We start from the raw sequence: 27501 nt of genomic DNA, 5'->3' as shown, positions 1-27501 counted from the left end.
TCTTATTTCTTTCGATGTTATATTATGGTCAGAAATAACCCACAGAGGTGATGTTAGTGCTGTTCACTGTATCATACACGTATTTTCTGAGAAATGGTGCCAGGCAACTCAGAATGAAAAAAACACATTTGTACCACACCCCTGAATTCCTGTGATGGGCCTGGGGAAATGTTTACCAGCATGCAATTACCACTGAGAATATGTCCAGCCTGTGGTAATAAGAGGAGTCCCCTGTACTCTGCCTGCCCTGCTGCTCCTCACCTGGTGGAACTCCTTCCTGATGTGATGTGATGCATTTTGCTGCCCCAGTGAGCTCCACAGATGTCTGACTCTGCCTGCAGGTCACGCTCCTCTTCAAGGACTGAAAGCAACCAAAGCCTGCTGCTGCTGAGGACATTTCAGCTGATGTTCATGAGAAGCAGTATTATGGATTTGGTGTTCTGGAGGGATATGCTTTGGTGAGCGGCACAAAATTAACTGTCTGGTAATTTAATGAAGTGAAATCAAAGATTTCACTGATGGCCATGGCTTCAGCTGCATGGGAGCGGCCACCTGGAGATGTCCCTGGCCAGAGGGGCCACCTGGAAACTTCCTCTTGGAGGGCCATCTGTCTTGGTTAGGGAACCACAGAGCAGATAGCCTGAGTAGCTCCCAGGAGTAAAGACTGCAAAGAAACATTCATTTTCCTTCTGCAAAACCTCCAGCCATACAGGCCATTCTTGTGGTTCCAGTTCATGAGCTTGATGAGTCTGAACAGGCAGGAGGGGGAGGTTCCCAGTGGCCAACACACAGCACTTGCAGGAACTTCCCCTTCCCCTCCCCAGCCTGGCTGCTGCTAAAAAGTGCCTTCTCAATCCTTATCTCTCAGTTAACCGCTGGAATGGGGAGAAGAAAATGCACATCTTAGAGGCTGGCAGAAGGGGAGCAGCTGTCTGATAGCTGTCTCAAGAAGGATCTATTTTCAGCACGACTGAATCCTTTCTCCTCCATGGGGAATGTGCACCTTGGCAACACTGCACTGCTGGATGGCTTCCAGCCTGCCTCTTCCCATTTATCTGTGCTGTGGTTTGCTTCTGGTCCCAGCGAAGTTCACCCTGCAGAGATGGAAATAGAATTATAGAATTGACAGAATATTAATGGTTCTCAGGAAACGCTGCATTCTTTTTTTTTTTTTTTTTTTGCTTTGAGGTGCTTGCACTTCTTTCAACAGATTCCTTCCTGGACAGGTTTCTCCTTGCTGTGCCTCGATATAGGAAACATGGCAAAGTTTTCCCTGAAGTAATTTTTTGGGATCTAGAGAGTGAAACTACAGTGAAATCTTTCATTGTAATTTCAGATTAGAGGCTGCTTCTTTGTAAGAAACCACTATAGCAGTGTCATATAAATGACACCCTGATGAGAGAGATGAGCTTTGGTTTATAAATTAAACCAAATCCAAAGCAGATGCTCAGTAGCTTAGACTGCTTTCCAGGGATGCTTATGACAGCTGACCAAACACTTCACTTTTCTTTTCATGAGCTTTATGTCATACACTACAACACTGAATGCTGGGTTATTTGCCCAACCTTTTTTTTTGTACTTGCTCCTGTCTTCTTTTCCAGCCTCCACATAGTGGCTTTCCCCTGTAGACATTCACTAAGGGCTCATATACTACCTGTATTCACAACGTATGGTCTTACAGCTGCCATTGCTTTAGCCCTAATTTCCATCAAAAGGATACCTTAAAATAGCAACTCAAAACATTGAAGGAGAAGTTCTTGTTTTCTGTGTCTTATTTCGGTAATGCAAAAGAGGAAAAAAGGAAATGGGTATGAATTTAGAGCTTTCAAGTGAAAGCAGTTGATCTTTTAGCATTTTATCTTCTTTTGATAACTTAATTAGCAATACAGATAAACATGGCAGTAAGATTTGAGTCTCTGTGATTCTACAATTGCTGAGGCCCATGTACCATCAAGTGTTTTCTCTGGTAAGGACAATGTGCAGCTGCGTGCTGGTGAGGCAAAACCCTGAGGTCAGTCTGGGACCCAATAACGCAAAGCAAGCACGAAGCCCTGAACCTGGAGAGGAACAAGCCCAGGCACAAGTGAAGGGTGGGTGCTGACCCGCTGAAAAACTGCTTTGCAAAAAAAGAACCTGGGGATTTGGGGGACACCAAGTTGAACGTGAGCCAACCATGTGTCCTTTCTGTGAAGAAGGTGCCTGCATTAGGAGGAGTGGTGCAGCAGATAGAGGGAGGTGATCCTTGCCCTTGATTCAGCACTGAGGCCACACATGGAGTGGTGTCCAGTGCTGAGCTCGCCAGTGTCAGACAGATATAGAGCTACTGGAGGGGGTCCAGAAAAGGGCCAGTAAGATGAATGAGAGATTGGAGCATCTCTGTCATAAGTGATGGCTGAAAGAACAGAGACTGTTCAGCGTGGAGAAGAGAATGACAGGTGAATTGTATCCATGGATATAAATACCTGAAGGAGCACAGAGGATGGAACCAGGCCCTTTTCAGTGGTGCCCAGTGACAAGACAAAAGGCAATGGGCACAGTCTGACACACAGCAGGTTCCCTGTGAAAATCTGGGAAGACTTTTTTTCCTGTAAGGGTGACTGAGCGCTGGCACAAATTTCCCAGAGCTGTTGTGAAATCTCCATCCTTGGAGATATTCAAAAGCCACCTGGATTGAAGCATCTCTTTCATTGCTGTGTCCTTCACAACCCTCTTCTGAGATTTGGGCCATTTTCAAAAAAGATTTTATGTTCTATCACTGGACTATGGGGACCTACTGACACTAAATTCAATCCCCAAATCACTGGTGATTATCAATACCTGGAGACACCTCAACTCACTGACTACTTCCCGTTCAAACCAGACCTTCCCTCGGCTGCCTGCCCGTGGGCCTCACTCCAGCCTCTTGCACAGCTGGGTCCACATCCCACACAGCTCAACAGCAAAAACCCAGAAGAGCTCTCTGGGTAGAAGGGCTTTGTAGTTGGCCACTGGAAAGGCAACATCCCCAAAGTCAGGTGATGTAGCCCAGCTATAGAATCACAGAATCATGGCTCTAGGTGGGGTGGGGTGTGGGGAGGGGCAATGCCTCGCCAACATAAGGTCTGACCCTCCCTCCCCCCACATGCATCCCAAAATGTCTCAGGACATCCATCTTTTCAGTCTCTCACACCTGGTTAGCCAGGACTGATGATAAATGATGGAGAGTGGCTGGGCAAGTTCTTCTGACAGTTCCCTCAGTGGCCTCACAGAGAGTCTAAGCTCAAGTCGATGACTAATTCCTCCTGGATTGCAGGGAGTCCATTCTGCTCCCCCTCCCTGACTAACAGTTTAAGGGGCTGGTTGCCCTGAGGATAACCACTCTTTCTGTTGATGACTGAGGGAAAGAAGGCGTTAAGTACCTCAGTCTAAATCTGACAGGATTTAAATCAGCTCACATGACTGTGCTCTATTCCTAAAACAAGACCAGTCTCTCTCTCAAATGCTACCAGCAAATCCCCTTCCCCCCCCCCATCAGCATTGTACAGGCATGCCTGCCACCCCCAGTGCTCTGGTATACCCGTGGTGTTTTGGACTGTCTAAGTGTGCAAGATATTTGTGATTAAATGGAATTTCTGGACTGAGGATGTATCAGGTAGAGAGGATCTGGGACTGCATGCTGACATGATGCATTTGTGCAAATGTCCAATTATTTGTAAAGGTATGACTGAATAGAGGATTTTTCTAGCATCTGTAAGTAGGTGTGCTGGTTTTAGTTAGAAGGCATTTCAAGTCAGTTCTCCTTCCTAGGGTTACAGGCATTGGTTAAGGATAAGTTACGTTGCCAGCAAAAGCAGGGAGCATCTTGCTCACTGTCACTAACCTGCAGATCAGGAGTCAGCAGCTATAACCCATCACAAGGTTCACAAGAACAGATTTTACAGAATCTCCCACTTATTTGCAATCTGAAGTGTGTGCAAAGAGGCACACAGGCACATGCCTCTGTGTGTGTGTGTGTGTGTGTGTGTGTGCAGACTTCCTGATACCCCTAAAGCTGCCTCACATCCGTCAGAGGTATCAGCTTAAAAGCCCAGGTAGAAACCAGCCTCTCCCTGCTGCAGTGTTTGGCTGACCACCCTGCTGTGCCTATCACCTTCCTCACCTCTTATACATCTGCACTTCTGCTTTCAGGGTTAAACCAATAAAGCTGCCAAAAGGTTTGAATAACTCTAATTTATCTTTTAACATCCTGTTTTATCTATTGTACTACTGAGATAGCTGCAGCACAGACATACCAAGCAATCCATCCCAGGTTGTGCAGTGAGTCGGTGGGAAAGGCAGCAATAAAATCCATAAGTCCTGAATCCAAGTTCTTTAAGTGCTTTGACTAGTCCAGATTCTCTCCTTAACACCCTTGGGAGATTGTTTATAGGAGATGTATTCATATAGCCACTAAGACATCAAAATTTTCTAATTATATCTAGTCATGTCAAATGACAATTATGCCCTTAGTTCAGTTTGCCAGACAATGCTTTACCAAAGAGGGTTTGCCAAAATATTTTTGACCGAAGAAAGAGTAGGCATCTGTAGCATCTGCAGACGAGATCGTATAAAACGTCCCTGCAAGACGTCTGCCCTGGCTCCACAGAAAGCTCCAAGGTAAGAGCATGGGGTCTGCAGGCTGGCAGGAAGGGGATGGCAGCCTAATGTGCCACAACAGTCCTGCTGCCTCTGGTGCTCCTGTCCAGGAGGGGACTCCATTATAAATCAGTTTTCAAGGCACCTGCATGTTTTCACCCTTGATTTCTGTGCAGCAGCAATTTGGGAACTGCCATTTCTGTTTTACAGTACTGACCAGCTGCCAGCCCACGAGCCACACATCTGGTGTCACGAGAGGTAAGAACCTGATTTACTGATTCTTAGGGGCAGAGACAGATCCTTTTGGGTGGGGTGTCAGGAATGCTCACTGGTTCACCCTATATGCAAACCTGGTGGGACTGCAGTAGAAAGTGGTGAGGGTGCCCAAAGGCTACGTTTGAAGCCTCTGACCACTGATGACAGAACAGAAAATCCCCACGGGGAAAATCTTCACTTCTGCTTAACTGACCTTACATAAATCAAGGTGTGCTGCCTTCCCATCTTTGCTATGGCAGGAGGAGGATGGGACCAGATAAGCACAGCAGGAAAAAAAAGTAAAATCCTGTATTCTGCCTAAGAATATATATTCATTATTAAATCATCTGAACATACAGAACTTCTAACCCCCTTTGTTAAGTGCCAGAATTCTCAGCTTTCTTAGTTACCCATTTTCTTACTCCAGACAAAAAATATATTTATTACCTAAAGAATAAAGAGGGAATAAATTTTACTAAAGTAGCTAGAGGATTTTCAAGTGCAGTTGGCTAAATTTGGGTACGTTTAATAAATCATTTGAAGAAATACTTTTTTTTGAAACTTTTTAAACTTTTGAGAATTCATGTGTTCCTAGATTTTTTTCAGTAAGTATTTATTTGGGATCTTAATATAGCCTTGGAAATTCCAATTTCAATGCTTGAATTTTATTTCATCTAAGTCAGAACTTTGGGACTGAAATTATTTAGGTACTGTAGTGAAGGGTGACAGATGCATAGAGCAAATTAAATTGTGGCAGAATATTAAAAGGTCACAAAGCCTGCACTACTTTTTTTTTTTCAGCGGACAACTTCATTAGCAAAATTTATTAATTACCCACTACCCTTCCATTATCATTTAATAGGTAAATGCCCCACAGATTCATTGTTTTCCAAGACTGTAGGTCACCTACTCTATAGCTTTTCAGTAGTTTAATTTCACTGTTCATCCTTTTAACGGATTCTTCTGTTTCCATTCCTAATAGTGATCTTAGTGAAACTTTTTCAACAAATTCACTCTTGTCCTACAGGCACAGTATTCTTAAAGCACCAAATCCACAGCTCTGAAAAGGTCATTAATGAACATTTGAAGACATAGACTACATCCATGAAAGCCTCTTACTTTCTAAGTTGACATAAAATTAAACTTCAAGTTATCTCATGTTAAAATACCCAGAGTATGAAGAGACACAGGTTAAAATTTTCCCAAATCTTATAGAATGAATAATCAGTATCATATTTTTTCTCCTCAGAGTTGTCTGCTGACATATCCTCAGTAAAGTGCAGACATGGCCTCTGGAGATGCTGAGATGGCCGTCTTTGGGGAGGCGGCTCCTTACCTCCGAAAGTCGGAAAAGGAGAGAATTGCCGCCCAGAACAAACCTTTTGATGCCAAGACATCTGTCTTTGTGGCTCATCCCAAAGAATCCTTTGTGAAAGGGACAATCACAAGCAGGGAATCGGGCAAAGTCACTGTCAAAACTGAAGCGGGAGAGGTGAGTGAAAAGCAAGACTGAAGGACAACATTTGATCCCTGCTCTGGATTCTTAGCTGACACGTATATCCTTCTCCCTCTGACAGACCCTGACCGTGAAGGATGATCAAATCTTCGCCATGAACCCTCCCAAGTACGATAAAATCGAGGACATGGCCATGATGACCCACCTCCACGAACCCGCTGTGCTGTACAACCTCAAAGAGCGTTACGCAGCCTGGATGATCTACGTAAGTGGCAGCAGCAGCTTCCTTTGGGCAGCGGCAGGAAGTGCTGGGCCAGGCTCAGGGGAAGCCAGCGTGCTGTGTCCCTTCCTTGCAGACCTACTCGGGTCTCTTCTGCGTCACCGTCAACCCCTACAAGTGGCTGCCGGTGTACAACCCGGAGGTGGTGTTGGCCTACCGAGGCAAGAAGCGCCAGGAGGCCCCTCCACACATCTTCTCCATCTCTGACAATGCCTATCAGTTCATGCTGACTGGTGAGTGTTTGGCCTCTCTCACAGCAATCTAACCAAAAAGCCCTCCTGATCTCACTGGAGCATGTGACAAGCCAGCTGGAACCACCAGAAAGCTGCATGACTGTGAACTTGGTCGATCTATGTAGCAAATAATTTCAAGTGAAACTGACGTAGGAGCATTCACGGACTTACCACAGTGAATTATTTGTACTTTATTGTACAAAATTCTACACTCTCCTACTGCAAAAATAGTACTGGAGTAGGTTTTCTACATTTTTTCACTGATAAGAAAGAAAAGTTATTATTTCTTGTATTTTGAAATTGGGTAGGTACTTTGGTTTCATTTGTTGAGGAGAATTATGTGAAGGGCAAGTGATACATAGCTTGTCTCAGGTCCAGACGACTCTGATGGTTCAATATATCCATTTGGGCTTATGCTTAATACTGTTAGAACATAGAAGGGAATTGGGTAGTCTTGGACTTTCTGAAGAATCCCCAGCTTTGGTTTGTAGTTTTACGTCTCATTCAGCTTAGCATTACCCGGGTCAGCTGCTAACACACCTTCCCTTGTTCTGCTTTCACAGATCGGGAGAACCAGTCCATCCTGATCACGTACGTACAGCCCCTGCGCGGGTCCCTGCGGGGCTGCCCGGTGCCAGGGGACCTCCTGCCTGACCACGCACCCTCTGCTTCTCTCTTGGCTCTGACAGCGGAGAATCCGGTGCCGGGAAGACTGTGAACACAAAGCGTGTCATCCAGTACTTTGCAACAATTGCAGCCAGTGGAGAGAAGAAGAAGGAGGACAAGTCATCAGGCAAAATGCAGGTGAGTTGGGAAGAACGGACTGAACATGTGGCCTGTCATTGCCCTGCCAACTGAACACAGTCACTGAATAATTCTCTCCCTGCAGGGAACGCTTGAGGATCAAATCATCAGCGCCAACCCACTGCTGGAGGCCTTTGGAAACGCCAAGACCGTGAGGAACGACAACTCCTCACGCTTTGTAAGTGGTTGCTTTGCGTAAAATCTCTCCCCCCACTGGTAAGATACATGGTGCCTGAGCAGTTCTTCATGCAAAGGAGATGCCAGCAGAACACATCCAGGCTGACCTGCTGCTGCTTCTGCTTAACAGGGCAAATTCATCAGAATCCACTTTGGTGCCACAGGCAAGCTGGCTTCTGCTGACATTGAAACTTGTAAGAGATTCTCCTGGACTGCTCCCATCCCTTCCCAAATTCCCACCTCCATGTACATTGCCACAAGTGCCTAACTCTTTCTACCTCCCTGGGCAGATCTGCTGGAGAAGTCCAGAGTCACTTTCCAGCTCAAGGCGGAAAGAAGCTACCACATCTTTTATCAGATCACGTCCAACAAGAAGCCGGAGCTAATTGGTAGGAGATATCACTGAGCTTTTGACAGGAAGATCTCTGAGCAACAGTCAACTATATTACAAGATGAATTAAATTTAACCCACGAACACATTTGTTTTCAGAAATGCTCCTCATCACTACCAACCCATATGACTACCCTTTTGTGAGTCAAGGGGAGATCACTGTTCCCAGCATTGATGACAAGGAGGAGTTGATGGCGACAGATGTAAGTAATGTACAGAACAGGTGAACAGGCACAAGTCATACATCAGAAAACATGCAAATATTTCACTTTGCTCATTGTATTACCAGAGTGCCATTGACATCCTGGGCTTCACTCCAGATGAAAAAACAGCCATCTACAAGCTGACAGGGGCTGTCATGCACTACGGGAATCTGAAGTTCAAGCAGAAACCAAGAGAGGAGCAAGCAGAGCCTGAAGGCACAGAAGGTATTATCAAACTCAATAATTAACCCTCTGTGAGCTACTATGCATGTGGAAGACAGCAAAAGTTGGTCACTGTTGGACTTTAGGTCCCAAGGAAAACAGTCATCCAGAAAAAAACAACTATCCCTTGTCCTCAGTACATCAAGTTACCTGATCTCAGGATTTACGTAACTCATGCTATGAACAATTAATACTTTAAACTGATCTTCATACTCTTTCAAGAATTCAGGAGTTACGGATGTTCCTTTAGTCACACCTTTGCTGGAATATGGCTTGTGATTGTGAAACAGCCCACTGATTCAGTTCTAACATGGTAGGGAACCACATTCCCATGAGCCTTCACCTATCAGATGCTCAGGGAAGTCAGCTGTGAGAAGTGTTATTTCATTCCTTTGTTGTCACCGGACCTACAACCCCTGTCTTCAGTTCTGTGAGCAATGCCTCCTCTTGTTAAAGGACAAGGCAGGTGGGGAGCACCACTAGTAACAGGATGAAGCCCAACGAGTTTTATGGGACATTAGAAACAAAAGCTCAGAAATGGTTGTAGGCTGTGGATCTGAAGGAGAACAGAAATATTGTCTCTGTGTTCCACTCTAACTATTGTGTGGTTTTGATCACCTGAATGTAGATCAGTACCTGATTGCTGTCACTGCAGCTCCTGAGCTGCGTGTGTGCTATGCACAGTCAGACTAGCAAGCTTCAGTTTTTAGTTTTGTGGCAGGAGATTTTTGAAAACTTCATTACTTTCTGCATGCTGCAGTGAAGAATTTCAAACAGAAATTCTTTTAGAAAAGCTCAATATGCATAATGGCAAGAATGATGTTACAAAGATTCCCTCTACGAGAGTCTATCAAAAGTTTTCAAAGAACGGAAATCTGAACCCTTCAGCCTTTAGGGAATGCTCCAGGATTCAAAACCTTTTGGACATAAAATTCTTCCCTCTTCCTCTGGCTTTTCAGTGGCTGACAAGGCTGCCTACCTGATGGGTCTGAACTCAGCTGACATGCTCAAGGCCCTCTGCTACCCCCGAGTCAAGGTGGGGAATGAATATGTGACCAAGGGCCAAACGGCACAGCAGGTAAGAAACATGCTGTAACCTGTAATCATATATAGAATGAATATCTTTTTGGTTCTCCTCTGCCCTTTATGGTAACTCCAGGTGTTTTCTTTTCCTGTAGGTGCACAATGCAGTGGGTGCCCTGGCAAAGGCTGTCTATGAGAGGATGTTCTTGTGGATGGTTGTTCGCATCAATGAACAGCTGGATACAAAGCAGCCCAGGCAGTACTTCATTGGTGTCCTGGACATTGCTGGCTTTGAGATCTTTGATGTAAGTAAGATTTGGTAAGAGCTATTTGGAAGTGACAACTGAATGTTATAATCAATTTGAGACACATTTTTAAAGAAAACATAGTATCATCACATGATTATTGCTATTTGTCTTCTTTAAGTAAAAGAATAACCTTTCAAAGGACTTGTCCTATTTCAAGATGTGCAAACTCAAAGGTACAGAATGGTCCAATCAAAAAAGTTCATTGTTTATATGATCAGGGACAAGACAGCATAAAAATACGTCTATCATGATAGTCCTAAGCTTGGGGTTTTTTCTCTATAACTTAGTCTCATTTTAGATGGGAAATATAATTTATCTTTTGAATTTTGTCAATAAAAAAATTTCCTTGTGGACACTTAATTTCATGCCCTTCTCTTTTTCATAATATCATAAAACAGGCTGAAGAAATGCATGGGAAGTCAAGTTAACTGCATTCCTTAGTTTTAAAGATGAGGTCCTGCAATTATTGCTGCATCTTCAAACATGCATCTTTCTTATTTTATTTCAAGTTTAACAGCTTTGAGCAGCTGTGCATCAACTTCACCAATGAGAAACTGCAACAGTTCTTCAACCACCACATGTTCGTGCTGGAGCAGGAGGAGTACAAGAAGGAGGGAATTGAATGGACATTCATTGACTTTGGCATGGACCTGGCTGCCTGCATTGAGCTCATTGAGAAGGTATCCTTCCTGTCCAAATCAGTTACACGCGTGGAATCCCTGTAATTACTTGCTCTCGTTTTCCAAAGGGATCTTCTAGGTTCAGGTTTCTCTTGCATTGGGTAGTCAAGAGCTGGAACAGCACTCAAATGTTCTTCTCAGAGCTGAGTAGAGGGGAAGGATCAACTCCCTTGAGCTGTTAGCAGCACAGTGTAGCTGAGGATGAGTTGGTGGCTTTGCTGCAATGGTGTACTGTTGGCTCAAACTCAGTGTAGCCAACACATCTGTGTGTGCTCTGAGTTCCACTGAATAAGAAGGTAGTTCTCTGAAAAGCACATTCTCAACACAAAACCAAAAAATTTCTATTTCTTTTATGAGTTATTTTGTGTTACAGAATACAAGTATCAATGTAATCAATCCTATTTTTTAGAAGAAAATGTAATTAAATAATAATATTTTCTGATGTGTATCTCAATCTATGTTCCATTACTGTGCCTAGGTGAAGGCCATTATTGCCCTGAAAGCTAAATTACAATCTGTCTCCCTTGTGATTTCTCCCAGCCCATGGGCATCTTCTCCATCCTGGAAGAGGAGTGCATGTTCCCCAAGGCAACTGACACCTCTTTCAAGAACAAGCTCTATGACCAGCACCTGGGCAAATCCAGCAACTTCCAGAAGCCAAAACCTACCAAAGGCAAGACTGAAGCTCACTTCTCCCTGGTGCACTATGCTGGCACAGTGGACTACAACATCACTAACTGGCTGGAGAAGAACAAGGACCCTCTGAATGAAACTGTCATTGGGCTGTACCAGAAATCATCTGTGAAGACCCTGGCTTTACTCTTTGCCAACTATGGTGGAGCAGATTCAGGTTGGTTCTTTGAATCCCATGTTCTCACTGATGTTTAGCTTACAAAAAGGAATCAAAGACAGCAAAAGAAAAAATCTAAAATCTGTTTTATTTATTTTTGATTTAGCTGAGGCGGGTGCTGGTGGCAAGAAAGGTGGCAAGAAGAAGGGTTCTTCCTTCCAGACTGTCTCAGCTCTTTTTCGGGTATAGTAGAGAATTCACTATTTCTTCCTAAGACGAAGAGTAAACCCACTAATGACTATGGCTAATCTTATTTTGGCTCAGTTCTGTTAAAAGATTCTGAAGTTCTTGGGCCATATTCTGCTAGGAATAAATCCAGTTATGCTACTCGTACTTCATTTCACAGAATGCACAGCTTTTCCATTTGTTCACTTGTCTCAGAATGATGCTTCCAGATGGAAATATGTCATATAGAATACTTCTAAAATACATTTAAAATATGGCTACAGGTGCACATCTCTTTCTTCAGAACCTTTTAAATCCATCTAACAACATTCTGCCCACGGTTGACCTGTTTGCTCCATCTGTATCTCTAGTTTTTCTCCCTAACTCAAGGATCAATTTCTTACACTTGAAATGCCATCATTGCTTGGGTTATACATTTTTAAGATGTCAGATACTTGACAGTTCTTTGTCATAACCAAGTTTTGCTGCCTGACATGCACTTCTGCCAGGTGAAATACCTACTGTCTCCTGAGGTATTACCCTTTTGGTCCTTCATTTAGGATGCCCTTCTTTATATAGATTAATTTCTTCTACAGATTTTCTTCATCACCTGACAGCCAGTGCTCTGAAAAAGGATATGGGCATGTGTGTATATGCCCCAAGAAAAAGAATCATAGAATAAGCTGATCATTGATCAAGTCCAACTCCTGGCCCTGCACAGACACCCCAACAATCCCACCCTGTGCATCCCTGAGAGCATTGTCCAAATACTCCTTGAGCTCTGGCAGCCTTGGGGCCATGACCATTCCCTGGGGAGCCTGTTCAGCGCCCCACCACCCTCTGGGTGAATAATCATAGCTGCAGGGTCTGTATAATTCAAAAATAATGCAAAAAGCCTATGTTTCAAGGTCATAAGATTTTAAGAAGTAATATTGTAGGAGAAATATTTTTGGGTGCATTTGGGTTGCATTTCTGTTATATTATCGAATTTCCACTATCTCTCTTGTTCAGACATGACAGTGTTTAGACATCTAAAAGTTTTGTCTGCTTCATTTACATGCTTTGAGATGTCCTCTAGAGACATCTGCTTCCCTCTACTAATTACAGGCAATATTTTTTAATAAATAAGTATACAAATATCAATTATAAAACAAGGCTGGGATTCATGTCACCCTACCCTACAAGATTAATCTAGAAATTTAAAACTCAGCTTGTTGGTTCTGTTCCTTTTGCTTTCAGTAGGGAAAACACAAAGGTTCTATGTAGTGTGCTCCATATGACCCAGCCTAAATGCCTACTGCAGAATGCTTCACACTGCCTCACAGTGGGAACATCCAATGGAAAATGGATATCCTTTCTAATGAAGGCATTCCACTAGAGTCAGTGAAATGTATTAAAATTGTATGTTTAAGAGAACAATATTTTCTACAGATTACTCCGAAGAACTTTATACTCTAAGTTAATAACAGCAAAGATCTGTGGAAAGTCAGAAAAACTGGTGCAGAGAGCTTCAGTTCAGGGTTCTGCTAATTTTTGTATGGTATCTCATTTCAGAGGACTTGATGCTTACAGCAGAAATTACATTTGCTAATATCAGCTTTTCTTAATGACTCTCCCAGGAGAATTTAAACAAGCTGATGACCAACCTGAGAAGCACCCACCCCCATTTTGTACGGTGCATCATCCCAAATGAAACTAAAACACCTGGTAAGAGACTTACGTATATATTGAAGGTTTTCAGCATGGTGCAGCTCTTCCCCACTGTATTCCAGAACATGGCATGTATTTGTGCTCTGCATTGCCAGGTGCCATGGAGCACGAGCTGGTGCTGCATCAGCTGCGCTGTAACGGCGTGCTGGAAGGGATCAGGATTTGCAGGAAAGGATTTCCCAACAGAGTCCTGTATGCAGATTTTAAACAGAGGTCAGACTTCATCCTCTTACTGGATCACTTTGTCTATCTTAAATAGCTTTTAAAATCTAACCTCTCCCTCCTGTGCCTAAAACTGTCTCTAAAGTTTCAGTTTAGCAAGTGCTGTTTGTTCTCAACTGTTCTTAAGACTCTTCCTTTCCATGTACGTGCCAGCTGGTCTCAACAACAGACCTCTTCATATTCATAGAATCACTTAGGTTGGAAAAGACCCTTAACGTCATGGAGTTCAAAGCAAGTCCTTCCATTTTCTTCCTCAGATACAAAGTATTAAATGCCAGTGCTATCCCAGAGGGACAGTTCATTGACAGCAAGAAGGCATGTGAGAAACTCCTTGGATCAATTGATATAGACCATACTCAATACAAATTTGGTCACACTAAGGTACAAAATCTGTCTGCTTCAAGTACTAAGTGGTTTTGGTTTGCATGGCTTGATACTCAGATACTCCAGATAGTATGTGAAATGGTCCAATAGGGTATAAGAAATAGTATAAAATAAATCAACAAAATTCTTGCTTACTTAACAATTGAATAAACTGAAATAGGATGATTTCATTAAGGGTTAATTGAGTTCCTAATTTAAGACAAAGTTGTAGAATAAAAGAATCAAGAGTGAATAAAAATAACAGAAAAATGTCTGGCTATTATAGTTTCTCAACTGCAAGTAACCAGAAGCTTGGAGTTATAAAAGAGTGTCTGCCACTACATATATTCTTTGTGGTTTTGCTCTTAACTTCCGTGGTGTTTGTCATGGGGGGAAGGGTACCAGGTTACACTGAACAAGTACAGATGCTGCACCTCTTTTCATGTTCTTACCTAAGGTGTTCTTCAAAGCTGGGCTGGTGGGCCTCTTGGAAGAGATGAGGGACGAGAAGCTGGCACAGCTCATCACCCGCACCCAGGCCAGGTGCAGGGGCTTCCTGATGAGAGTGGAGTACCAGAGAATGGTGGAGAGGAGGTAGACTTCTCTTCAAATTAGGTTCACTGTACTTGGCTTATTACTGTGTCATCATGGTATAAATATTGAATATTAATTTGACTTATCTTTCAGGGAGTCCATCTTCTGCATCCAGTACAACATCCGTGCATTCATGAATGTCAAACACTGGCCATGGATGAAGCTGTTCTTCAAGATCAAGCCCTTGCTGAAGAGTGCAGAGTCTGAGAAGGAGATGGCCAACATGAAACAAGAGTTTGAGAAAACCAAGGAAGAGCTTGCAAAGTCTGAGGCAAAGCGGAAGGAGCTGGAGGAGAAAATGGTGAAGCTCGTGCAGGAGAAAAATGACCTGCAGCTCCAAGTGCAGGCTGTGAGTACCACCAGTGGGCTTTATCTTAATTCCACTGTGACTATCAGGTTGATATGTACAAGTACATTTTCAAATCACATAGAAACTTCAATTTAGTTCAGTTCAATCGTAATTCTTTAAGTGGTGCTCTTAAGGTGTAACTAGCTTCTGTAAGGACTGTGAGGTATCCATGGTCAAAATATTACTTGAGTGAGAATTTTCTATGGTGGATGCTGAGATATTCTTATGATTAAACCCGAATTTATGCAATTTGTTCCAATGATTGATATTTTGAGATAATACCCTGCACAAATATACAGATACTCATGTCTTCAGATAGATTGAAAAGAATTTTACTTGGTTTTAGCTTTTAAACCTGGCTGTTTCAGAACTACCAATATAAAATCAATTCTATATTATATATCAATCTCTTGGAACATGAATCAAATTTTAAACTACAAGACCTCTATCCAGGACTCTGAACTATGAAAATAAGTATCTTAATATTTCCTCAAAAAGCATATTCCTAAAAATGGCATCTCCCCACCAGGAAGCTGATGCTTTGGCTGATGCTGAGGAAAGGTGTGACCAGCTCATCAAAACCAAAATCCAGCTGGAAGCCAAAGTCAAGGAGGTGACTGAAAGGGCTGAGGATGAAGAGGAAATTAATGCTGAGCTGACAGCCAAGAAGAGGAAACTGGAAGATGAATGTTCAGAGCTGAAGAAAGATATTGATGACCTTGAGCTAACACTGGCCAAGGTGGAGAAGGAAAAACACGCCACCGAAAACAAGGTATGAGGTAGAACCTGTCACTCGCACTCCAGAAAAGACCTGTCTTCTTATAAAGTTTTAAGCACCATTTTCTATCTGTGCTTGCTCCTTTCTTCTCAAAGGTGAAAAACCTGACTGAGGAGATGGCAGCCCTGGATGAGACTATTGTGAAGCTGACAAAAGAGAAGAAAGCCCTCCAAGAGGCCCATCAGCAAACCCTGGATGACCTGCAGGCAGAAGAAGACAAAGTCAATACACTGACCAAGGCCAAGATCAAGCTGGAGCAGCAAGTGGATGATGTAAGCACACAGATGTAGAGCAGGAACAGCACAGGTATGGAGTCCGACCTGGCTGGGAGAGCACTGATGGTCTTGTTGTGTTTAGCTGGAAGGGTCCCTGGAGCAAGAGAAGAAGCTGCGCATGGACCTGGAGAGAGCTAAGAGGAAACTGGAAGGAGACCTGAAGCTGGCCCAGGACAGCATCATGGATTTGGAGAATGATAAGCAGCAGCTGGAGGAGAAACTGAAGAAGTAAGTGTGGCTGTGGGACACCTGAGTGCTGGGCTGGAGCACTTGTGTTTTTTTCTTTGAGCTCTAACATGGTTCGCTTTGCCCAAAGGAAAGACTTTGAAATCAGCCAGATCCAGAGCAAGATCGAGGATGAGCAACTTCTGGGCATGCAATTTCAGAAGAAGATCAAGGAGCTGCAGGCAAGTCTCTGTTCCTTCCCCTCCCTTGCTCAGGCTCAGCTCAGGCAGGAGGAGGGCACGGGTGTGAAGGGTCCCTGCTGTTCTCCAGGCCCGTATTGAGGAGCTGGAGGAGGAGATTGAGGCAGAGCGAACCTCTCGCGCTAAAGCAGAGAAGCATCGGGCTGACCTGTCGAGGGAGCTGGAGGAGATCAGCGAGCGCCTGGAAGAAGCAGGAGGGGCGACAGCAGCTCAGATTGAGATGAACAAGAAGCGCGAGGCAGAATTCCAGAAGATGCGGCGTGACCTGGAAGAGGCCACGCTGCAGCACGAAGCCACGGCTGCCGCCCTGCGCAAGAAGCACGCGGACAGCACCGCTGAGCTGGGGGAGCAGATCGACAACCTGCAACGCGTGAAGCAGAAGCTGGAGAAGGAGAAGAGTGAGATGAAGATGGAGATTGATGACTTGGCCAGTAACATAGAGTCTGTCTCTAAAGCCAAGGTACACCATTATTTTTATTAGGAATTTGATAGCAATGTGGTATTTTTATTTAATCTTATATTATTTAATTATTATCAGTTTATATTGTAAATGACTCCTCCAAATCTTACGTGTACAACTGTGGCCATATGTACATAGTCCCCAGATATGTCAACTGCACCTTCTGGTCATATTTTCCTGCTATAAAGAAGGCAGGATCAAGGTATTTACTCATGTGCCATTCATACCTAGGCAAATCTGGAGAAGATGTGCCGCACTCTGGAAGATCAGCTGAGTGAATATAAAACAAAGGAGGAGCAGAATCAGCGCATGATTAGCGATCTTAGTGCTCAAAGAGCTCGTCTGCAGACAGAATCTGGTACAGCCCTTCCATCTCTAGTTTGGAAATGGGAGAACCCCATAAATTACTCTCTTGGCTATTAAAATGTTTTCTCAATTGCAAATTTTCAGGTGAATATGGACGCCAGGTAGAGGAAAAAGATACCTTAATTTCCCAGCTGTCTAGAGGGAAGCAGGCTTTCACCCAGCAGATTGAAGAACTGAAGCGGCAACTAGAAGAAGAGATAAAGGTGAAGATATTTATGTTACATATGAAATAAATATTTGACATAATACGTTTTCGTGAAGTGTTCAAGACTTCATAAGGTGATCCAGTTAGAAGTTCAAACCATCCCCTCAGTTCATGCTGTCTAGACCCTCACAGTGGAGGACTCTCATGTTTTTATCAGGCAGTCAGTTAATTACTATTTCTTTGGGATGTATATCAGCGTGTAAGTTCCAGTAAGAGAAATTTCCCAGGAAACACCTACTCATTATTGCAATATTTTTACCACCAGGCCAAGAACGCCCTGGCCCACGCCCTGCAGTCCGCTCGCCACGACTGTGACTTGCTCCGGGAACAATATGAGGAGGAGCAGGAGGCCAAGGGGGAGCTGCAGCGCGCCCTGTCCAAGGCCAACAGCGAAGTGGCCCAGTGGAGAACCAAATACGAGACGGACGCGATTCAGCGCACGGAGGAGCTCGAGGAGGCCAAGTACGTGAGCATTGTGTGGAAGACTGGCATACAGCAATAACAGAAATTTAAAGACACCGCTGAGATTTTCAAAGGCAAAAGCCTAACAGAAGGTTGAGGAGTTATATGAAACAGAAAAACACAAGGAAAACAGGCTACGTGACAAAGAGTGCAGGAGAAAGGACATGTATGGGATTGTGCAAAATGCAGAGGGATAGCAAGACTGCAGAGAAGCAGTAGCTGCCCTATCCCTGGGAGTGTTCAAGGCCAGGTTGGACAGGGCTTGGAAAAACTTATTCTAGTGGAAGGTGTCACTGCCCATGACATGGAACTAGTGGGTTTTTGAAGTCCCCTCCAACAAAAACCATTCTGTGACTCTATTATTCCATGAAGACCTTGGAGAAATGAAATAGAAAAAAAAAGACTGGTGGGGATAGGCTCTGAAACGTGTGCATTAGGACCAAGTACTAAAAAGTATCACATTGCTGTGATGAATATGATAATCAACATCCAGTTTCATCTCCAATTAAGAACTGTGCTTACCACTTCACAGGAAGAAGCTGGCACAGCGCCTGCAGGATGCAGAGGAACATGTTGAGGCTGTCAATGCCAAATGTGCCTCCCTGGAAAAGACAAAGCAGAGGCTGCAGAATGAAGTGGAGGACCTGATGATTGACGTGGAGAGATCCAATGCTGCCTGCGCTGCTCTGGATAAGAAGCAGAGGAACTTTGACAAGGTCTTTTGTCCTCTAGCACCAGGACTCCTGGCCAGAGCATTCCCCCATGACTGCCACATCCCTACTCACACCCCGTTTCTCTTCAGATCCTGGCAGAATGGAAGCAGAAGTATGAGGAAACGCAGGCTGAGCTGGAGGCCTCGCAGAAGGAGTCGCGCTCTCTGAGCACGGAGCTGTTCAAGATGAAGAATGCCTATGAGGAGTCCTTGGACCACCTGGAAACAATGAAGCGGGAGAACAAGAACCTGCAGCGTAAGTCCCTGGCCCTCTGCTCCTCACTGGGCTTTCTCACTATCAGCCATTACCACCATTGTTCATGGGTCTGTGCCTGCAGGTCTGCAAAGATGCCTGTCACCTTGGTGGGACAGGGCCCTTGCCATTCTGCTCTGTGCCTGACCATGCCAATGATCCTTGTTTCCACAGAGGAGATTTCTGACCTCACGGAGCAGATTGCTGAGCAAGGAAAGGCAATTCATGAGCTGGAGAAAGTCAAGAAGCAGGTTGAGCAGGAGAAATCTGAAATCCAGGCTGCTCTGGAGGAAGCTGAGGTATGTGACCATAATCAGTGGTGTCTGCAGTAAATAAATGAGGAAATAGGCCTCAAAAGACCTGGGTTCCCCTGTGTTCTGGCTGGGGAGTGCAGACAGCTGAGATCTCTGGAAATATTCTGTCATTCCCTAGAATGCAAGGAGAGGGTTTATCAATGTTATCAATGTTTGTGTCCACTTGCCCAGGCCTCCCTGGAACATGAGGAGGGGAAGATCCTGCGCCTGCAGCTTGAGCTCAACCAAGTGAAGTCTGAGATTGACAGGAAGATAGCAGAGAAAGATGAGGAGATTGACCAGATGAAGAGAAACCACCTCAGAATTGTGGAGTCCTTGCAGAGCAGCTTGGATGCTGAGATCAGGAGCAGGAATGAAGCCCTGAGGCTGAAGAAGAAGATGGAGGGAGACCTGAATGAAATGGAGATCCAGCTGAGCCATGCCAACCGTGTGGCTGCAGAGGCACAGAAAAACCTGAGAAATACACAGGGAGTGCTCAAGGTCTGTTCAGCAAAGCTGCAGAAAGGGAAATGAGATCCCTGACATTTTTGCCATGGAAGTGAACACTGACGCCTGGTAATTTCTCTTGTCTCTCCAGGACACCCAGATCCATCTGGATGATGCTCTCAGGACACAGGAGGACCTGAAGGAGCAGGTGGCCATGGTGGAGCGCAGGGCAAACCTGCTGCAGGCTGAAATTGAGGAGCTGCGGGCAGCCCTGGAGCAGACGGAGCGGTCGAGGAAATTGGCTGAGCAGGAGCTTCTGGATGCCACTGAACGTGTGCAGCTCCTCCATACACAGGTCAGGGCAGGGAGCAAACAGCCAAGTTGACAGTGACACCGGGCTGTAACCTACCAGAGCACCAGCAGTACTAGAATGGCCTCTCTACTGCTGTCCGCAAGGAAAGGCGTGCTTTGCATCCATCCCCCAAGGCCACACCTGACATTTTGTACACAACCATTGTAACAATACTTCCACAATAAGAGTAGGAAGCTGGAAGGGGAAAGACTTTGCTCAGGCAGAAGGTTTATCACGGCAGGTTTTAGAATCCAACTCTTGCCGTGTCCTTCCCATTGCACAGAACACGAGCTTGATCAACACCAAGAAGAAGCTGGAAACAGACATTGCCCAGATCCAGAGTGAAATGGAGGATACCATCCAGGAAGCCCGCAATGCTGAGGAGAAGGCCAAGAAGGCCATCACAGATGTGAGTTGGACATTCCTGGCATTGCTGATGGTGAATGTCCTGTCCCCCAAATATCTGCAGCCCCAAAATGGCTTTGCCCCTTTGCTCTGATCAGGCGGCCATGATGGCAGAAGAGCTGAAGAAGGAGCAGGACACCAGTGCCCACCTGGAGAGGATGAAGAAGAACCTGGACCAGACGGTGAAGGACCTGCAGCTTCGTCTGGATGAGGCCGAGCAGCTGGCACTGAAGGGAGGGAAGAAGCAGATCCAGAAGCTGGAGGCCAGGGTGTGTAGGGCTGGGGTTGTGGGTGAGTGAAGCTGTCCTTGGAGAGACATTGCCAGGGAAGCTGCAGGGATGGGCTTGTCCTTGCAGGTGCGGGAGCTGGAAGGGGAGGTTGATGCTGAGCAGAAGCGCAGCGCTGAAGCCGTGAAGGGTGTGCGCAAGTACGAGCGGAGGGTGAAGGAACTGACCTACCAGGTAAGGCAGGAGGTCTCCTGCTCTGACAGGGTTTGCTCACAGCAAGCCACATTTTGCACACACCATCGCCAAGGGCAATTGTTAATCCTGTGTGATGCAGCACCAAGAATTGACTCTCTTTCCTCTTTGCCAACCACTTTAGTCTGAGGAAGACAGGAAGAATATTCTCAGGCTGCAGGATCTGGTGGACAAGCTGCAAATGAAAGTGAAATCCTACAAGAGACAATCTGAGGAGGCTGTAAGTATCCCTCTGAGTGCTTGGCAAGAACCACTTTCTCAGAGGGTAGTCTGGCCATTGAAGAGACAAATATAAGAAAGCTGGAAGATGCCAGTCATCAATAATGGAGTTCTTCAAATTCTCTGAAAGGGTCATAAAACAGACTTGCCAAAGAGTCACCAAGAAGACTAAAGAGGAGGGCAAATGCACATAGCATTTTTTGCATTAGAGCAACAAAGCAACCTGTAAGGGTCTTATGACTGATATCAGTACTACGGTGTCTTAAGAAATTTTGAAAATAACTTACTTTTAGAGTTTTGATAGCAGACAGGGAAGGTGTTGGAAGTCCCCTCCCAAACCACTTGCATTATGATTCTGTAATTGTACAGGGAGCCTTTGCCTGTGTCTAGGCATGCAGCAGTCAGGGATGCCCCGAGGGAAGTCCTGCAGCCCCTGAATTTATGATTGTCTGAGCATGAGTTCTTCACTGTGGAAACAGCCCAGCACAGAGTAGGGCTTCTGGCTTTGCTTAAAGGGATTTGTGAGAAGGACTCTGAGGAGATCTCCTCAATCTCACTGTGGGACTTTGTATAAGCAGTGGTGGGTGGAGTTTGAGGGCTTGTGATTTCGCCCAGGCCAACGCACAGGAGAAATAACAACCCCAAACCCAAACCTTCTTACTACTGGCTCCTTCTCCCTTCCAGGAGCAGCTGTCCAATGTCAACCTGTCCAAGTTCCGCAAGATCCAGCACGAGCTGGAGGAAGCCGAGGAGCGGGCTGACATTGCAGAGTCACAGGTCAACAAGCTCCGAGCAAAGAGCCGGGAGTTCCACAGGAGGATAGAAGAGGAAGAGTGAGGATGTCATTTGGCAGCAAAGTGACCTGAGGGCTGCACAAAATGTGAACCTCTTGGTCACTTTCCTTCTGCCATGAGTCTTTGTCCCCCCCCCAGTGTCTAGTGAATAAATACTGTAGATCCCTCTGCATACACCCCATGACCAGTGCTTTCTTTGGGTTTTGTTTTCCTTGGACAATTGCATTGCAGAAGAAGTTTCCTTACTTTTCCTGTCTGGGAGAAGGGAGAAGCTGGTGTCAGAGCTGGATTGAGGATCTGCAAACTTAGAGGCCGGCCATTTCTGTGGAGACTCCTGAAAATCCAGCCTGTGCTCTCTCCTGTCTCCAGCAGCTCCTTGTCCAGCTTGTGCCTTTGAGTCCTCCTACTGCTTCTCCCAGTGTCCTTTCAGCACAGCTTCTTTCCCGTGGGAGAGGCAAGAGAGGGTGATCCTTTTCCTTTTTCCTTTCCCTACTCTCGTTTGTGATGCTGGCCCTCACAAACCCTAAACAGCAATCTCTGAGTAAGTCATCAGAAGCTGCAGTGCACTGCACTGTGAAGGACGGGCAGTTCCTTGACAGAGACAATTTGAGTCACAGAGAGCATGGTTACAACACACCAACAGTGTCCCTACATTGTGCCATCTCCCTCACCCTAGATTTCCTCAGCTGCTGCCACCAGCTGCTGCCAGTTTCTCTTGAATGGGCAAAAAGCTGAGCCTGCCTGGGGGCTTGTGCTGGAAAGACTCTCAGGACTCTCCCTTAGCACCCAGCTCTCACACACCACATGGTTCCAACACACCTCTTCACCACATCGACCCAAAGGTCAGCCTCGTCATCCCTGAAGCTTTCACTGTCAGCCACACCAGCTGAATCCAGATTGCCGAAGTCCTTGACACAGACCAGTGTGGTGTGAGTAAGAAACACATTAGCAGCAACTGGGGTGTGAAGTGCAGTTGGCACGGAAAGGAAATAAGAAGCAAAGGAGCAGGGGCCAGTGTAGGCAGTGATGTGTAAGGTTGTGTCAGTTCACAACCTTCTACCGTTGTTGACTGTAGAAGTGCTGGGATTCAGAAACAGACGTTTGTGCTCTATGGAGCATTGAGCCCAACAGGATCACAATGTTTTCACGGGAGAGCTTGCCTGTGGAGCTCCCTGAGGTGATGGGAAGTGATAAGGATTGTCACTGTCTGCTTGGTCTAAGCTTGCAGAAGTCACTGCCAGAGGCGTTGCATCCATATAGATGCTCACACTGAAGGGAAATTGAAACAGACCACTCTGTCATTTGTTTGTTACACCCATGACAGCAATATCCAAAGGGCTCTCACCTTACCTGGCTCCCAAGTGCAGCCTCACCAGCACAGCAGCTCTTCCTGGGAAGTCCAGCCTGATTCCAGTTTCATTAGCAAGCACTGACGAGCACAACCTGCTGGTGTTGTCTGCAGAGAGCAATGGGAGATGGTTCTTTAGGAGCAGCCCTCAGCTTTCAATCACAGACCTTAAGAAAGCCACCTAACACCTTGCAGAGATGCCAGACTATTCCTCCCTTCTCATGACACTGCACAACTTTTCCCAAGGGCTCCTGGGCAGACTCTTAACCTTGTTCCTCCTTCCTCATCCCCTGCAGTCTTTCTCCTTGCCTCAGTGTGCATTGGTCTGTCACTACAGCCAGGGCCTCTTGGCGTGAACCTTTGCCTGCCCAAGCCCACCTAGTAGCTGTCTGCTCCTCTTGAGGCCTCTTGAGGGCATCTCCAAAGCTTTGCGTGGGTCTGGGTAGAGTGTAGATGGCACACAAAATCTGTGACTATCCCTGTTAGCTGTAATGGCTGGTACAAACATTAACTTCAGGGAGTCAGAGACAGGTTCACACCGTCAGGCAGGACCTGCCCTAAGCACAGCTGGGCACTGCTGATGGCACTGAGGGCTGGCCCTGCACCCCCAGCAAACTCACAGCTCCCTCTGCCCTCACCTCCTGCGCTCCAAGGCCACACCAAATTGCCCCTCAGCCTTCACAAGAGCCATTGCTAGAGGAGGGGACAAGGCTGCAGGGAGCTTTGGAGGAGGCCCCTACCAGGAGGATCAGCCCCATCACGTGTCTCCTTTCATCCTCAATGTCAAAAGCCCAAAATAGCCTCGCTCTCCCAAGACTCCTGTGCGGGGTCGTGCCTGTTTGTGGGGATGATTTGCTTCCACTAATAGCGCCTGAAGACATTCCTGGGCGGGTAGGCTGCCTTCTATGTCGCAGTGCAACGTGCTGCCCTGGAGGAGCTGGACACTTGTGCTGTGTGCCAAGACAGCAGCTGCTATTCTTACCCCTGAGAGACTTGCTGCAGCGCAGCTCCATTGCCAGCTCAAAGGTTAAACATCAGAATGGGGCCTGAGCGTGCTCTCCCTGCTCAGAGCCTGAATCCAGAGTGTTCCCCTTTGGACCCGTGCAATGGCCCTGTGCCAGCCCAGCGCCATGGCCGTTCCCTGCTGGGATGTGCTGTCCCATGGGCAACACAGCAGCTGCCCAGGTACTTGCAGCAGTCAGCCAGGGCTCCTTGGCGTGGATGGGGCATCCCCCCTCTCTTTTTAACCAACAAATGGAAAAGACACGCTGGGCTGCAGCTCTGAAAGTGCGGCATTTTACAGCTGCTGTCCTGGACTCCCTGTCTGAGTGAGGATGAAGGCAGAGGCAGGGCTTGCTCCGAGGTCCAGCAGCACTGCAGGGGCCATCCACGTCCCTTTGCTCAAGCTGGGCTTTCACAGCACTCATTTAGGGATGGCTGTAGGGCCATACACCAGAGGTCCCTCCAGAGCCCCGGGAGTATCAGGGCTGCAGGAGAAGCCCTGGCCAGGCTGATGGCTCTGACATGATGGTTATGGAGGCCCAGCCCTGCCTGCACCTTGACTGCCCTGGCCCTCTGGAGAGCTCAGGAAAGCCACGTCCCAGCCGGGTACGGTCACCATGGGCGATCAGGCAGAGGACACCGAGCCCAGAGACATCAGCTGGGATGGTGACTGTGCCTTTCCCCTCAGGCCTTGGCTCTAATGGCACAGGTCCCATCAGCTTTCTCCTCAGCTTGGGCCTTGTCACCTGACACTGACGGACAGACAAGTTCCTTCAGGGATCCTCGGCAGGAAGCCGACAGCGCTATTCCCAGTGAGGGGAGCAGGGGGTGCCGGTCCCACAGCCCCATCAGGCTCCATCAGTCACAGGGAGGTCTTGGGGCAGCAGCTGACCAGATCCTCTGCTCCAGGCACCCAGTGCCAGGGGATGGCAGCCTGGAGCCATCGAGGGGACCCTGCTCTGGGCCCTGCTCCACTGCAGAACAGCAATGAGATCTCACTTTCTATGGGTTAGCCTTGGTCAGTAGAGGATCACAGTAACATGCCCTATGTTCAGAGAATGCTTTATGAGTTCAGAAAGTGCTTGGAGAAATTAATCAGTTAAAATTCCACCATGCGCTGTTCAGTACTCAGACATTGCATTCTGCTCTGGGACTCCACAAATACAAATTACTGGAGGTAGGAGAGTTCTGTAGAAGTGCCATTCCATGTTGATGCTCCTTTCTGAGCATCACTTTCAAAGACAGGAAGCTGGGCTACATGATCCTTTGATCTCACAAAGGCAGCTCATTTTAGGTTATGATAGAGTTTCCTGCAGGGGTTAATACCATGCTCCTTCACTATTTCCTTTTCCTTCCCCTTCCTTCCTGCTCTTATACTTACTTGCTGCCTCAATTATGTTTTCCTACCTAGCTCTCTGCCAGCCTGCCCACCCCACTCACCTGTTCTGTAATAAGAGCTCCTCAGCTGCTTTGGGAGGGGATAGAAAGGGCATCCCGAGCGTCACCTCCTTGGATGGGGTGCACTGCCCAGACCTCTTCCGCTGATGGGACTGTGGAGACAGGAGGAGTGTGAATTGCGGCGCACGAGTGGCACGCACTTGAAACTGCCCATCCTCTAATCCCAGATTATGGGGTTTATTTGCCTCTCATGTTCAGCTATTCAGTTCATTTGCCTCTCATGTTCAGTTTAAGCTCATTCTGAGGACTTCCAAGAATACCACTCTGTGGGAACCTACTTGGAAACAAATTTATAATTAAAGTTCCCCCTAGGACAGAAGCATTCACTTTCTTTGATATGTAGTGGAGGTAAATCACAGCTGCATTAAGAGCTACAGAGATTAATTTCTAACTAGAGCAGAAAGGACAGCAAGGCCATCACAGCCCCTCCATGGCCAGCCTGTGACATTCAGTTTATCTTCACAGGTGCTCACACTTAGATACAGAAGTTATTGGTCACATTTGCCATGGTAAAGAATGGGTGAACCATTCTTTACCTGCAGCTTTTAAGTCTTACTAGTTATGGTCCTCAGCAGTTCTTCCTGGGAAATAATTTATTGCTTCTAGCAATTGCCTCAGCCTATTCCTTCAACCACATTCATCAGAAATGTTAGTTTAATGGCAAATTTCCTGACCAGATATCCCACCAAATTATGGACTGAGCATGTTCTGCTCACAACACTGAGCATGTTTCAACATAACATTAAAAGCATGAACCTTAATGGAGCGATGCTGAACTGATAAAGAATCTTTTAATATGGAAAATGTGCTCTTACCCTCTCCAGGGCTCAGTGTCCAGTCATATCCGAGCAGAAGTACGGGGGTGAGCAGTGCTGCTACAGAGCAGTGTTCTGACATTTCTGCTTGCCCTCTGCTAACATTCCTGGAAGCTCTCATTTTACACAGAGGGCAGCAGAAAAGCTGCTGCAGCAGGGGCTGAGCAATCCCTGTCAGACTGTCCATGACAGGCTGCAGAACAAACTGACATCTAGGCAGGCCCTACCACAATTACAACGTCGCCAACAGCAGCACTTGCAAGTTGAAAATCCTGCAAGGATTTGAGATCCCTTTTTTTTGGCAGTTGGGGGGGGGAATAATGAGCAAATCATTCAGACTCCTTCCTATATCATTGCTCTTTCTAGAAGAGTTGTAAGTATGGTTCTAATCCACATGATTTTGTATTTGCCACTGTCATTATCTCAGCCTCTGCTATTTTAGGGTGATAGTGAGGTGTTTTTTACCTCAAAAGTGCTATATGTTAATACCCTGATTCTAGAATTCAAATATTGCCATTTATTTTCGAGGGATAGTATTCTACTACGTATGAATTACAGAGTCTGTCAAGAAAAAACATTAGATCAGAAAGTGATCTTCCAGCAGCTAGGTCTCACATTGCCATAATGTTTTTAAGGCAGAATCAAGGCACTGAACAAAATATTTTTTTTTTCTTTTTCTAGAATATAAGGACACTGATACTAAATACTCATTTTCCTATAGAAGTGAATTTAAGCAATCTATACTGAAACAATATCCTTTTTTTGAAAATTGTTAATGTACTCTGAGTTAGATACACGGGAGAAATGCCAACAAGATATTCTCAAGAGGTCAAAACAACAAAAAAGACTTTACTGGCACCTTTAGAAAATCAGAAAACTTTGGCAAAAGGTTTAGCGAAGCATTCAATCAACATAAAACATTTCTCAAAGCATTAACTTCGCAAACTCCAAGCCGCCTGATTTTAAGTTACTCAAAACTCCTAGAAGAGGGTGAGAGGGAAGATGTGTACTAATGTCTTTATAAACCATCCTTTGGGTGAGGGTATGGGTGTTA

At 45.9% G+C, this 27501-nt stretch overlaps 1 protein-coding gene and 2 long non-coding RNA genes across 3 annotated transcripts; 1 reads left to right on the top strand and 2 right to left on the bottom strand.

The window, feature by feature from the left end:
- Nucleotides 1-14495, bottom strand: LOC116453333. Its single transcript, XR_004243758.1, has 3 exons — nt 14409-14495; nt 13382-13561; nt 1-1094 (listed from the first exon to the last, which is right to left on the bottom strand). It is a non-coding gene; the product is annotated as an uncharacterized LOC116453333 (long non-coding RNA).
- Nucleotides 4614-22008, top strand: LOC116453319 (myosin heavy chain, skeletal muscle, adult-like). Its single transcript, XM_032128616.1, has 40 exons — nt 4614-4635; nt 4825-4872; nt 6119-6361; nt 6447-6590; nt 6682-6838; nt 7402-7429; nt 7528-7642; nt 7728-7820; nt 7950-8013; nt 8110-8208; nt 8310-8413; nt 8500-8638; nt 9595-9713; nt 9814-9963; nt 10476-10646; nt 11187-11496; nt 11603-11679; nt 13281-13368; nt 13467-13584; nt 13851-13974; nt 14414-14550; nt 14644-14899; nt 15429-15671; nt 15773-15949; nt 16035-16180; nt 16269-16359; nt 16448-16837; nt 17069-17195; nt 17288-17406; nt 17674-17870; nt 18403-18586; nt 18673-18838; nt 19010-19134; nt 19321-19629; nt 19727-19930; nt 20211-20336; nt 20431-20601; nt 20689-20793; nt 20936-21031; nt 21715-22008. The coding sequence occupies exons 3-40, from the start codon at nt 6155-6157 to the stop codon at nt 21865-21867; spliced, it is 5829 nt and encodes a 1942-aa protein (XP_031984507.1). The 5' UTR covers nt 4614-4635; nt 4825-4872; nt 6119-6154; the 3' UTR covers nt 21868-22008.
- On the bottom strand, nt 14675-26701 carry LOC116453332. The gene is made up of 5 exons (XR_004243757.1): nt 26448-26701; nt 25615-25724; nt 23175-23280; nt 17322-17388; nt 14675-14753 (listed from the first exon to the last, which is right to left on the bottom strand). It is a non-coding gene; the product is annotated as an uncharacterized LOC116453332 (long non-coding RNA).
- Nucleotides 26702-27501: the final 800 nt, after the last annotated feature.

This window comes from Corvus moneduloides, chromosome 19, assembly GCF_009650955.1.
Source record: "Corvus moneduloides isolate bCorMon1 chromosome 19, bCorMon1.pri, whole genome shotgun sequence".
In the NCBI taxonomy this organism is placed as follows: domain Eukaryota; kingdom Metazoa; phylum Chordata; class Aves; order Passeriformes; family Corvidae; genus Corvus; species Corvus moneduloides.
Note: the sequence above shows the minus strand (reverse complement) of the source record. Positions and strands in the feature narration are given on the sequence as shown.